General features: G+C 37.3%; 1 protein-coding gene across 3 annotated transcripts in view; it reads right to left on the bottom strand.

Annotated features, from left to right (window-relative positions):
• The window catches only part of Pcsk5 (proprotein convertase subtilisin/kexin type 5), a 438,740-nt gene that overhangs the window by 301,706 nt on the left and 122,571 nt on the right, over window positions 1–14,463 (bottom strand). For all 3 annotated transcript variants that reach the window (XM_047525058.1, XM_047525059.1, XM_047525060.1), the window contains exons 4-5: window positions 12,411–12,554; window positions 10,128–10,204 (exon numbers count right to left, since the gene is read on the bottom strand). In XM_047525058.1, coding sequence (XP_047381014.1) covers window positions 10,128–10,204; window positions 12,411–12,554 — 221 coding nt within the window. The remainder of the gene's footprint in view (window positions 1–10,127; window positions 10,205–12,410; window positions 12,555–14,463) is intronic.

The raw sequence follows: 14,463 nt of genomic DNA, 5'->3' as shown, positions 1-14,463 counted from the left end.
GGAAAAATAAGTAAACTAAACTTCATGAAGAGACTGATATCCAATAAAATTAACAACCCAGGTCAATTGAAACTGCCATCCAATATGAATTTCAATCAGGTCACCGAGTATGCATAACAATTAACAACTGATGTTGAGATTAGGCCAACTGCTGGAGACAAACATGTGCTTCTTATGATGACATAATACTAGTGCTTATGCAGCGATCAGGATATCAGAAAGGTGGAAAAAGAAAGGGATAAGACACAATCTGATACATGTAGGGCTGGATCATTGAGGAGGAAATTAGAGTCAACATTTGTAATTGGGACAGGTGTAGGAGGGGGTGTGATCCTATGAGGCTGAACCTCAGAAGAAGAGAATGCCAATCAAGGCCAGGAAGGTCATACAAAATCTGTAGCAGTCAGCTAATCTCAGTCAAGGATGTTACCACAAGGTATTTTATCTGCAATTCATGCAAATTCAAATGCATTTACTAGCATATGTAAATTATATGCAGACAGTGTATGGACATCTAAAAATAGGAAGAGGTAAACTCTTCTAACAAAGGTCATTCATTTATAAAATTCATGAGATGGCAGCTTGTGATGAGTATAGAGAAAGAAGGGATTCAGGAGAATCTGTAGGGAAATCACAAGTACTCTAGTACTCTTCTGAATTCTTTGGAGCTCTTTTAGGTGCTTTACAGGCCGAACAGTCCTCCACAAGTCCCCAAAGTCAGAAGGAGTTTCATGATCTCATTTCTTTCTTAGGGTAAGAGGTTTCTTATTCCCATAGGGTTTTCCTGGGCTTCTCCACCTACAGAGAAACTGTTTTTTCACAGTCCACATTTCCAGAGCACTTACAAAGAATGTCACTTAAGTGCAAAAACATGAGGAAAATGATTTTTACTTGTGATTCCAACCTCAGAGTCCAGATGTCCAAAGAAAGAAAGGTTAAAACACTCTGTTTTCTTTATCTAATTATCTATTATTTATCCTGTCTACTTTATCTAATTATTTATTTTCACCTATAATAATAATTTTAATCAATGTCCATACCTGTGGCATTTTGATAGTTTCCAAAAACCTTTGACTTATATTATGACCACCTGATACTCAGTTTAATTAAAAACAAAAAAATCCTGTTAATATATACCAGTAAAAGTGTTTGACAACAAAGAGACCCAAGATCCAGCTTAGTTATATCAATTTCTTTTTTATTTGTTCTTTTTAGTTATAAATTATAGTAGACTGCATTTTTACATATCATAAATACATGGAGTGTTACTTCCATTTTTGTGGTTTTATGTGATGTGGCGTTACACTAGTCATGTGTTCATATATGAACATAGGGGAGTTACGTCAATTTCTAATCAGACCAATTCTGAAGCCTGCCCGCCCTCCTTTCCTTCCTTCCGTCCTTCCCTTTTCTTTTTCTTACTACATAGCTTTTCTCAGTTCTGTGTCTGCCTTTGAGTCTCTGCAAGTGCTAATAGCTGACTCCTTGTGAGATCTGAATAAGTAACATCTGGGATCATTTGGATGGCTTTCATTTATTTCCTCTGAATGAATACCATTGTAGACTTGGAGTTATATAATCCTTTACTGTACTAAATGATCTGTGTTGCTTGTTCAAAGGTACAGGTACATACGATGTTAGCAACCTTTGCAGACAAATCGCCTCTCTTTGGAGAAACAGAGCCCAAAGCTACAAACAGAGCTAGAGTACTAGCTCTTAGTAAAGCCGGAATATTAAAGGTTTATAGGAATAATGCTTCAGCATTCTGGTGATGACGGTTTTTCATAGGTAGCAAACATACTGAAGCTCTTGCTCAGCCAACAAATTAATTTTGTCTACTTGACCACAGATTAATTTAGCTATGCAGGTAAAAAGATGGTAGGGGAACAAATGAGTAGAAATTCTGACCTTGCCACTCTGTGCCATTAACCTCTCTAGATTTCTCTCTGAATGTGAGTTGTTGAGAACAGTAAATTAGACATTATAAAGATATGCTGTTTTATTATTTTATGCTTACATTGCATCCAGATATAGTCAAGTTGAAACACGTTTACAGATTTTTGGTTGTTTGAGTTAAACAGGTACATTAAGACACTGAGAAGAAGATTCACCCAAGGTCACCAACAAAAAAGGACAAAAAAGTTAGGGCTACTATCCAGGTCTCTTCTAAAAGCAGACCATTGTTAGTAATACACCTTCCTTCTTTGGTCACCTGTGATATGACAATTAATTAAAATATGCATTGACTAATAAAGGACATATTTCTAGACTTTTACCATTTTTTAAGGATTGTAGTTAAAATGCAGACCTCCCACTATTACACACACACACACACAAACACACACACAAAGACACACACAAATACTTAAGTACACTGGGACAAGAAGTTTCTGTTATAATAAAGTGAATTGCTGCATATGAAAATTATGACATCTCTATTAGTTTATAAGGACAAAATTCAAAATTTAGTTCTTTAACTCAGAAGGTGCTTGATATGAATAAAGGAGAAACCCATATCTAAATAATATCTCAATAATATTAAACGAACAGTCTGCAGGCTTGAAGTTTTAGTGTTTTAGCATTTACTCAGCATTTTCTTTTTCTGTTTGCTGTACAGGGAGTGATATAAATAAAACAAAGGTTCTTTTCCCCTTAAGTTGTCTTCCTGTTCAGCATATAACATGACTGCTAGCTGACCAACTTAGAGAGTTCTTGGGTGCTTTCTATAATATTGGTAAAAACATCGAAATACACTGCTAAGACTGACCTCTCAAGGTCTTCATGCTTCAAATTTTACATATTTCAGGATAGAAGGATACAAGAGAAAATATAAGGATCCAAAAGGGAGGTTAGAGGAGAAGCTTAAAAGAGAAAGATAAATAAATACACCTGTCTGGAAAATCTGCTCAAATGCTTAATCCATTATTTAAAAAGGATACTTACCTCTTTCCCTTACTGCAATTTCCATCTGCTTTAGAGGTCCTAGGAACTTGTGAGTTTGGTTTTTTTTTTTTTTTAATAAGAAATTTAAATTCAAGCAACTATCAATTATTCATGTCAACAGTACAGGAGGTTTGCATAAATTATACCAAAACTTCATTTTAACTTATAGCATCAATCAGACTCTTCATCAAACTGTTACTGAGAGCCCCAAGAGACCAAGTCCTCAAATCCTGGAGGAGAAAACAGTGCAATCAACAAAGAGGAGAACAAAAGAGTGTGAAGGTTGCATTATCATGACTATGAGCTCTAGAATAATTAATGTGTTGTTTAAAGAGGTTGAATACTTATACTTCATGTAGCAGGTATACAGGAATTTGAGGCTAAAGAACCATTCTGTATATCTATTCAGCTTTCATTAAAGAATATATAGCCATTTAGACAATTCCCATGAACTTTGTTATTTTTGTTCTCACAGGTATCTGAACTTTTCTCTTCTACTCTACCAAAGACACCAGGCTAAAACACAAACATAACTGTGTCAGTTGAGGACCTATTATGGAACCTTGGGCTCCTTTAAAATGGGTAATGTGTTTATTACAGGGACTTATTATGTAAAGAGACAGGCAGGGTGTGGGGAATCAATGGCGAATACTGTAGCATTCTTTTTACTGATGTGGTTACTGGTATCTAGGAAAAGCAGCTTTAAGGATCACCCTTAGGGCCACCTGAAAGGAATTATGAAATTCAGGGATGCAGCTGACTCCAGTGACTCAGCATGGGGAGAATTGGAAAATACCCCTTCTTCACTCTCCTTCATCTCCACTGATCTACCTGAGACTTTCATTAGCCAAATTTAATGAGAGGCCAGAGAGTCCACAAATTTTGTCCCTAAAGCTCAGTTTTCTGGGGTACATAGAGTGGAAGACAGAAAAAAATTGCAGCACAAAGGCCCCCTATATACAAGATGATTTAATAGATCAGTGACTTCGATTGGGATACATTTTGCTAATTCACCTAGATGAGCAAATCAAGTTGAGTACTCTGGTAATTATTCTAAAGAAAGACCAAATGGACATATTATTACATCCAAATTAATTGAAAATTATCTTCTCATTATCTTTCCTTGCCTTTAATTTCCTACATTGGTAAACATGATCCCACCTAAATTAGGAAAAATTCCATAAAAGAATAAATGTGCTGGTATTGTGAAAATTCCTTGGAGGAATACCCAGCTCATATTGGGCAGGGTGAGTCACAGGGAAAGTGACATAAGGATGGAGGCAGAGGAAGAATTCTCCAGGGGCAGATGGTGGCACATAGACTGATGAGTGAGGTGAGAGAAGGAGGAGGAGTGGAAACACAGGATAGAGCAGTTAATCATGAGGAGGAGGTGGGTTATGAAGAGTTCTGTATTTTTAACATGTATCAAGGTTCAAAAGGATTTGAATGTTCTTATTTTGGTTCAGAAATATTATTCAGGCAACAGGAGGGGATGAGACCAGAGACAAGAAAGCAGGTCAGAGAAAGGGGAAAGATCAATATCAAGGCCAGTGTAAATGGATGGAAAGGGAGGGATCACCAGACCTTGATGCTAATCTCTGCTGAGGTGAAGGCAGGGATGGCTGTCCTCAGGTCTGGGAGAAGCCTCTGTCTAGGAGTACTGCGACTTTCCATGTGAGGCCACATCCCAGAAGGTAGAAAACAACCCAAAATGTTACTTACTTCATTTTGCATCACAAACTTATGTGACTTTTCTTAAATATTTGTTGCAGGTTCTTTCATGAAAATAAAATCTATGGCCCTTACTATGGTCTGAACTTCTGTATCCTACCAAACTTCACATGTTGAAATCTAATTCCCAGTAGGTTGGTATTAAGAGGAGGTGCCTTCCAGCAGTGACGAGGTCTTGAGGGTACTGTCCTTGTGAATGGAGTTAATATCTTTATAAAAGAGATCTGAGAGAGCTTGTTGTTTCGTCTGACACCACGAAGGGAGATACTGAATCTACTGCTCTCTTGTTCTTGGGCTTCCCAGCTTCTGGAACTGAGCACTAAATTTCTATTGTTTATAAATCAACCAGTGAAGATACTTTGTTATAGTAGCTGGAACTAACTGTGACAGTTGTATATAAAAAGTGTAAGATAATTTTCACAATTGCCTCATTTGTATATGTTAATCTTCCAGTAATATTTTTATAGTTGATGTTACATAAAATTCACTTGATAATCAATGACCACATAACTACTACAAAGTCTATATACTGGAGATATTATTTTGCAAAAGCATTCAGGAAAAAAAGTTTTAAAAATATTTGAAAAAATAAATTAAATTTTGATAATGATCCTACTTTTCTTTGGTAGGTTTTATCTGTCCTACTATGCTATCGGATAACTTTATCTTAATATATTTGGTCAGATCCTGAGTATGAAAAATAACACTTTCTACCTGTTAAGGTCATAGATATTATGGTTTGGGTTTTTTTTTTTTTTTCTTAGCACTGAAGATATTTCCCTTATAATCAGAAAATATTGGCTACATTCATTGGCTTTTCTTTGGAACACAATCTCTGGAAAAAACTGTCATCTGCAGAAATAAGAAAGAGAAAGCCATGCACACAATAGTTTCTGCAACATGACGACATTCTTAAAACCAGAAATGATGTGTGAAAGATTAAAAAAAAATAGGAAATGTATTTCCATCTACCCTGGTTAAATCTTCCTTGAAAACAGAGACAAGAAACAAAGAAAAAAAAATCATTCCTTTTAGAAAATGAGTGTTTAATTTAGAGGTTGGTTTATTTTGAAAAGGAATTGGATTTCGGGGCTACCTATCCAAAATATAATGCACTGTTTTCATCTTCTATCAAATATGTTTCTATGACTTAATCAGAGAGAACATTTACCAGGGAACAACCTAGGGGAGGGATAATCTAACTCAGACATCAATAATTCATTTATCAGACATGGAGTAGTGGTATGAGATGTCAGGAGACAGTTTTGTTTATAGGGAAGTATTTTCTATTTTAATCCCACAGGAGTACAAAGTTAACTCAGAAGGCAGGGCTTCAGGGTCTCCTCTCCTAATGTTATTTCTTTAGCATCAGTTATTGGGTTCTGATATACCTCAAGTTACTGGGATTTCAAAAAATGACAAGAAAAAATTTTATAACTTTAATACTTCAGAAGTATTTCCATCACTCCAAAACTTTGGCACCAGAAATGTAATCATGCCAGCCTGAGAGAGATAATTTGCATGAGATTTTGAGGATATACTGTATATTCTCCATTAGCACCAAAAATCCTTCTGGCATGAGAGTTTCTTACTGCCATCTCGCAGTTCAACCCATCAGTAACCTGTATCATTTCATACTGTACCCAAGCACTTGGCACACAGTCACTCACACAGCAAGGTCTCAATGAATACCTGTTGAATGAATGAACAAATACATTCAAGCATGAAGATTCCAAATACGGGCTGGGGAGATAGCTCAGTTGGTAGAGTGCTTGCCTTACAAACACAAGGTCCTGGGTTCGATCCCCAGCACCGCAAGAAAAAAAAAAAAAAGATTCCAAATACACTCTGAAGCCACTTGTCTGCTCAGACATTTGCATAGCATATGCCTCAACTTCCTTATTCCAATGATGATTAGAGATTTCTCACCTTCACCATCTTATTTCGGATTTAAGCACTCATACTTCAAGGAGGGAGGCGGGAAAAAACAGACTGTGAACTGAATGAGTCACACCTTCCAGTTCTTAAACAGAAAAATCTAAACTTCTAACCCTAGAAATAAAAAGACTTCCAAGTCTTAATTTAGATTTGAAATGTTCCTATGCACACATATTTTGAGATAATTATAATTTTTAACTGATTATAAAGAATTAGATATATGAGCAGAACACATAATTACAATGATAACAGCTATAATTATCTACTACCTATTATGTACTCATCTTGGGGTTCTACACATTTTATTGTTATTCTTTAGATTTAAGTATTATTATACCATTTTAGAGATTTAAAAAATACCAAAGCCCAAAGTAGTTAGACAGAAAGATGATAAAGCAAATCACTCAAAGAGATCCAGAGCTAAAAGTCAATTCTTCCAAATTATAAACCCACTCCGAATTCTTAATGTTATGTGAATTCTATCCAAACAGAATTACCCATTTATGAATCCATACTTAAAGACAGATCCATCAGTCATGTCTATCAATGTGGCCTCAAAAGCAGAGAGGATATTTTAACCAGAAAAGCCTGAATACATGCTCTTGGTCAGTCGAGGAAAAAAAAAAAAATCAGACAGAACGACTGAAAGGAGCTAAAGGGACATCTGATACCGCAGGAGACAGCTGACTTCCATAAAACAGAGGTAGGGAATGCTGGTTAGAAAATGCCGTATTTCACTGTCAAGACTACAAGCCTAAGCACACATCTGGAACAATGCCGGGATCCTCCATCAAACTCCCACTGCACTCAGTGAACCATGAACAGTGCTTAGAATGGGTCAAAACAGGACACACTAGAATACCCCAGAGAGAGCATGACCTCAGGGATTCTTCATGAACAAAGGTCTTGGGGAGTGGCCAAGTTTTAAAGGAATCCTCACAAAGAACACAGTTTTAAAAGGGTAGTGTATAAAAAGCCATCAAAGTTGGTACTCAAAGAATGTCTGCACGTAGCCATCATGGTTAGGGAGGTTAGCCAGATCAGATGCACCCTCAGAGAATAGTTGTCACCACCAGTTACCACACAAGGATTCAGGTTCAACTAGTTCCAGGGATCAGCATATTGGTCTTAGGTTTCTACCTGTCCCTTCATGGAAATCATGCACAAGGATTACGTTAGGTATTAACATGATCTAGACTTTCTTAGTTTTCCTGCTTCTCTTTTGACTATAAAATTATTAATGTTGTGAATTTAGTGAATGGATATAACACAATTCTGCTATGAGGTTTGCTTTAAGAACACCAATTTCTTCCAACATGATTGATATGTCAGGGAAATTTGGAGCATATGTGAAATTTGCATTTGTTTAGACAAGATTTTGTCACAGAAACTCTAGGTGAATGCAGAAAACACAACCAGATGAACTGAGCCAGGTAGGAGTACATAAAACACAAAGAGCTACACGCCTTAGAGGTACAACAGTCCACACTTAGCCACTTCTGGTACTGCAACTTCTCCATGCTCTCTGATAACCCTCTCCCACTTCCTATAATAACTGACAAGCTGCCATTCTTCTGACAAGGGCCATCCTGGGGTGGGAGGCAATGCCCTCCATTTTGCTTAACTTTCCCCTCTTTCTCTCTGCCTGTTTTATTTATTTTTTCCTGTCTATTCTGTGTCTTTTATTCTTGGTTTTCACGTTGATCTCTCTTTCTGTAACTCTTTTTCTCTTGAACACAGGGTAGAAGGCAAATGGGAGTAGGAATAATGAGCATACACTTCCAGAGGTACACTTCAGGTTCTTGTTCAAGGTTAAAGGCCACCTTTAAAGTAGTTTTAATATATTTCTTAACTACTTAATATATATAAAACTGGGCTTCCATTTTATTAGATCCCTGTCTCGTGTGTGTGTGTGTGTGTGTGTGTGTGTGTGTGTGTAAGAGAGAGAGAGAGAGAGCGAGAGAGAGAGACTGACAATGTTTTTGAGTATTAGATTCCAACTCAATGTTTTCATCACTCTGTGTTTTAGGATTTTGCAGAGGCTATCGTTTTTAGGAGTGCTTATTAGGAATGCATATGTTGCATGACAGCAGAACAAACTGTATATTGAGATTTATCAGTGCTATCTTTTTTAAGGCTATTTTTTGAGAAGTTTTAGATTCACAGCAAAATTGAGAGGTAGGTAGATATTTTCCATATTCCCACGCATGTAAACATTAGTGCCTTTTTACTAAGTGATTCAAATCTCTTCTTCATTGTTTCATGTTAGTTTGTAAATTAGGATAAAAAACATCAGCTCCTGTTGTCTGAAACTCTAACCCCTTATGGAAAATTCACTCAACATTATGATCTAAACAATAACAATCAGGTCTGAAAGAAAAATATCCAGTTTAATTTAGCCACATTCTCTTTTTGTTTGGAACTTCTGGAAAAGTTGATATGAATTTGTATATTAAAGCTTTCACCACAGAATCTGTTCTGTCATATTAATTTGGTTGTTAATATGAACAAACAGCATATTTCTATAACTACTTTGTTGAGACTTCTTTGTAGATGGAAATAAAACCAAATGCATAGTCACAATTTTTCTAGGTCATATGCTTTTATCTAAATTTATTGACTTACTTAAATATGACTAGCTGAGAAAGTTTCCCCTAGAGAAAAAAAAAGAGATTGCAAATAGCACATAATAAATGAGCAGGACTGTTTTCCTTGCAACTTTTGCGATCCCAACCTAAAACATGTAAATAAATGTTCATATGAAAATATCTAAATCACAGCATTAGCCTAGAGGAGCTTTTCAGTAAAGGGGGGGGGGTGTTAATTAATGTGATATAGTGAGTAGAAATACCAAGTGATCTTTTAAAGAATCTGGGTCATTATAAATAAGAAAAACCAATTCCGCTTCCTTACTGAGGAATGTTAAAATAATCTATCATCGAATGGATGTACCATTTCATTTGCATTCACTAAAAACTACTATAGGAACTGGAAAGTGGAACTGTGCCTCTTGGCTGCGGACGGACATAAGAAAGGTAATGCATTCCCCAGATGGCAACAGTTCTTCTAGGTGTTTCTTATATATTAGTGGAAAAGCTAATCACAGAGAAGAGAGCAAAGGAGAAACAAAATAATAAAGCCCCTGACAATGGCCTCACATGCAGTAGTCAATCAAATTAATTGAATTTAATAGAATCAAGTAACTCTTCTGGGGGGCACTTTTGCCTCTCCCTTTAGCACTCCTATCTTTAAACATATGGGGTGAGGGAGGTGAGGAAGATGTCCTCCACTTCCATTTTCAAGATATGAAAATGCTTAGCCATTCCCCAGAGCTCTCTCTGCAACCTTTCTTAATTTGTGAACCACTCCTTTTTCTTACTCAGAAACTTTGCTGGACACTTATTTATCTTACAGTAAATTAGACCCATTGGTTAACAAGGATTTTGAAGAAAATACTTCCCTTAGCATGAGCAGAAAACCTAACTCCTTGCAACCACCCCTCACTTGAGCCTTACTTGTTCTCATTGCTTGCATCGTAACGAGGCATTGGGTCCAGGTCATTCCCATTCACATCACAACTTGCCAGGGCATCCTGTGGCCATAGAGGAGAGAACGAGAGAAAGGAAATGGACAGTCATTAATTAGCCACTGACCTACGGGCTCACACAATCTTAAATACATTTCTGCTAGAGAGTAATTAGGTTAACTTATAACTCATGGTTCGCTGGTGTCAGGATGCCTTAGGGAGGGTCTGCTGGTTTAATAATTATCAGTGCTGTATTTTCCCCCTTAAGGTGAAGAAGTGTTCAAAACAGACCAAGGAGATCCCGCCTCCATTATGCCAGCACTGTTCCCAGTCTACCTGGGATGACCTGGGTCGTGAAATATGTATGTTTCAAATACGTCCTTCTCCACTAAGTACTACTCAAATACCTGGAAGCAAAGTGATTTATTCTCCAGATTCATTCCCTAGTCCTTACTTGAATTCTTGAACTTGCAACTTCTTTTTCATAATTAAGGAGGTTAGAAGACAAAATTTATTCATATGTAATTGGTGAGCCAACTAAAAAAATCAATATTAGATATTTATTCTGTTAAGTACCTTGGGACCCCTATTAAACATTTGTCTGGGATCAGATATTGTATCTCCTATAAAAGAGCCTGCAATTCAGACTTACTAATGCTCAATGGCTTTTGGACCAACCAAAATGATGAATAAAGTTTTCTTATGCTAAGTTTATAAAATGAGGAAACAGAACCTCCAAAATGGAAGTTAGATTTATTTGTTTGTTTTTAAAAATGCCTAGGAAAATTTTCCAGATACTATAAAGAATTTACTGGATCATTACCATTGTTCAAATTTACATCATCATAGACAGTTTATTTTAAGATGTTTTAAATTTTCTTATGCCCTACCATGATTCCTAATTTCAATGTTTGCAAAAGTCTTTGTTTTCTGTATTTATCAAAGGTTCATGTTTCTGATAATAACTTTTAGGGTATAGAACTTGAAATGTTTGGGGGAATTCAGGAAAATATATTTAGTGTGAAGCTGGTAAGCTTTTGCTTCCTGTACAAAGGGGACCCTGTCACCCCTCTTGTAGCCACTACTGCATGAAGGATTCTGCAGTGAATCTAATATAACAATTTTACTTATAAGAAAACATAGGACTCAAACAGCTTAATTTCTACCCTGTTCTCGAATGAACCAAATAAAAGCTGGAACCCAGGTCCTCTAATATGCTTTCTCTACTCCCCTCCAGCTCCAACATAAGAACTCAGAGAGAACCAGCACTGCTAATTATACAGGTAATTTTAGAAAATTTTCTTTTGAGGGGAAAAATGACAAACATAAAGATTGCAATCACAATTAAGTGAAGGCTTTTCATATTTAATCAAATGCAGTTGTCTGCAGGCGGGGAGCAGTAGCACACAGCAAAATCCTCCTTGCATGTAACAAGAAAGACATCTCTGCTGAAGCATAGGCAGCCATAGTTCTGATTTTGTATCTGACCTTGGATTACTCCCTTCAGTCTTTAGAGCTCATTTTCTTCACCCATCAAATGTGGAGAATAAACTGCAGTTCCTTTTAAGCTTCAAAATTCTGTGCTGTGGAGAGGGGCAAGTTTATCTTAATGTGCTTAGATGCAGGGTGAGGACAGCCTGCTGTCACTCATCTCTTTTGTTCAAAGGAGAACTAAATGAATCTGCAGTTCCTCCCTAAGAATGGAGATTGATGATTCCTACAGACTAGTGGGAGGCTAATCACTACTATCCTTAAAAAAGGAGAGGTAGTAGGGCTGCAGTTGTGGCTCAGTGGTAGAGTGCTTGCCTGGCACTTGTTGAGGCACTGGGTTTGATCCTCGGCACCACATAAAAATAAATAAAATAAAGGTATTGTGTCCATTTACAACTAAAAATTAAAAAAAAAAAGAGGTACGGAAAGAAAGGTACCAGCAAAATAACTTGAGAACAATTCTAAGTCTACTTTTTTCCATAAAAGAAACAAAGTGTCACCTGGCTGGTTGAGAAGAGCAGGTGTTGATGGTAGCAGATGGTGTTGGTGGTGAAGTTTCTGCTCCCTTATTACTTTCTTTTTGTAGGTAACAGTATCAAGGGCACCCAACTGTTATCTCATGTTTCCTGGACTTTAAGAACTCACTTTTTACAAGAAGGAAGTAAAACACAGCCTATTGTATCTGTTGCTACATGGTTCAGTAGCAATCCCCCTTTCTGATAATCCTAACATGAATCCTCCTTCTAAGGAGGGGAGATTTCCAACCACAGCAAACACTCACATAATTTTGCATCAGGTCAGGATGGGTTCTCTCAATGCCATCGTCCAGGATGGTCACCACAATGTTCTTTCCTGTGTAGCCTCTCTTCCAGGCTCCTTCAATATTCATATCTGATTGGCAGGGATGTGTATTGTCACTGCAGTGCTGAAGAAGGAAAAGGACATGGCAGATTACTAAATCGTGAAGAGACAGGGGAATTACCCATTTGTTAAGATACTGCATTACATTAATAGCAATGTGGTAGATTGCCTGGTAGCAGAGAAACAGGACCCCCGGACTGATAACTGGGGAAGACAGGAAAGATAAATGTGGGAAAAGCAAGTAAGAAATCTGCCAGCAGCTGTGATCTCTTCTGGTACCATACATCCTTTGGAAAAACATAAAAATAAAGTACATCTCAACAACATAATAATGAATATATCATTCAATGTTAGCATGTATTAATGAGACACAGTCATTGTAGAATTTCATTTATAAACCCAAACCAGGTAACTGAAGAACATATACTTTATAGTTTCTTAGTCAGGCACTTAAGAGCCAATTCAGCTACAACTGGAACTAACTCAGATATCTTTTGTACAGTTAGCCAGAGGTGTGTTACTATGATAAACCCATGAACGAGAAAAAATAACAGGTTCTCCAAACTTCTTTGACTTAACAATGGTGACTCTACCATAATTTATTGGGATAGACAGTGCTACTTTAAGAAGGAAAAAAAAATAGTGCCAAAGTCCAGAAAGGTGCTCTACACAAGAAAATGCATATGAGGGATTCAAGGGGCAGACTGTAAAACATGGAACCCTGGCTCAACATGCAGAGAAGTCACTCTGTGATGGCTACGATGTACCAACATACTGAAAAGGAAATTAAGCCTGCAGCTTTTCCTGATGTAATTTACTAGCAATTGTCCAACCCACACCATTGTTCCTTTAAAGTCCATCTCTTTGAAATCTCCCTTCTGAGTGGTGCTGCTTTCCAGGTCCTTAAGACTCCAGAGGGGAATAAAGGAAAAGAAATGTGCTGCTCCATGATGCCATAGCAACACCAGCCACCCCAAAACTATAGCCATTCACTCCTTTCCTCCGGCTTTGTAACAAACAGTTCAGCATTTAGGAATGGAAACGAATGTCCAGCCTCCTATGCTCTAAATATGATGGCGACCCCACTGCCACTGATGTATTCAACACTTAAGTGCCTACTACAAACAGGGTATGGCTTCAAACAAGGTACCTGAGGTCCTTGTCCTAAGGGGAGAAGACAGAATATAAAGAAACACAAAAGTGACCTTGGTTTTACAGTAAAGAGGGTGATATGGTATATGCTTAGGAGTCTCAGCATACTTTAGGCGTGATGGTCAGAAAAAAAAAAATCAGTCTTTGAGAAAGTGAAATGTGAGCTGGTGTAAGACTTATGAGAAAAAGCTGGTTTGCTCCAGAACCTGGGGGTAAGTATTCTGTAGGCAGTGCAGCAAGTTTAAAGGCTATAATGTGGAAAAGAGGTAAGGGAGAAAGAAGGTGAGTATTGTTGGAAAGAATCGTACAGAAGAAAGCAACCTCGAAAGGGAGGCGAGGCTGGATCACTCAGGACTTTGCTGGTCGTGATTGGGCTTTGATTCTAGGTACACCCTCAAGAGAAGCTCCTTTCTTTCCAAACCTCTTCCCCACAAATCAAATGCTGACTGGGAATGACAGATGCCTCCAATGATCTTTAACATGAATTTGTTCACTAATTTATTCTCTAAATGAGACAGTGTCTTGTTGAAGACTATTAATCCATTTGAATAAAGGACTCATTTTAAGAAACAGGGTACCCATGTATTCAAGAGAGTCATCAATTTCATGGGGAATAAGGACTTAAGATTTTTATGGACATTTGCATGTTTTTCCCATGCCCTGACTTCTGATCCTGACACACTTTATTATTTACTCTATTGATCTGAGTTCCTTTCCCCTCCTTCCTCCAGTTTTCTGGACACAGCTCTGGACCTACCTCCTCCTACAAAGGCTTCTTTGACTATTTCATCTTTTCCTCTTCCCTGAACTTAGGAACACGC

Source organism: Sciurus carolinensis, chromosome 14 (genome assembly GCF_902686445.1).
Source record: "Sciurus carolinensis chromosome 14, mSciCar1.2, whole genome shotgun sequence".
Classification (NCBI taxonomy): Eukaryota; Metazoa; Chordata; class Mammalia; order Rodentia; family Sciuridae; genus Sciurus; species Sciurus carolinensis.
Note: the sequence above shows the minus strand (reverse complement) of the source record. Positions and strands in the feature narration are given on the sequence as shown.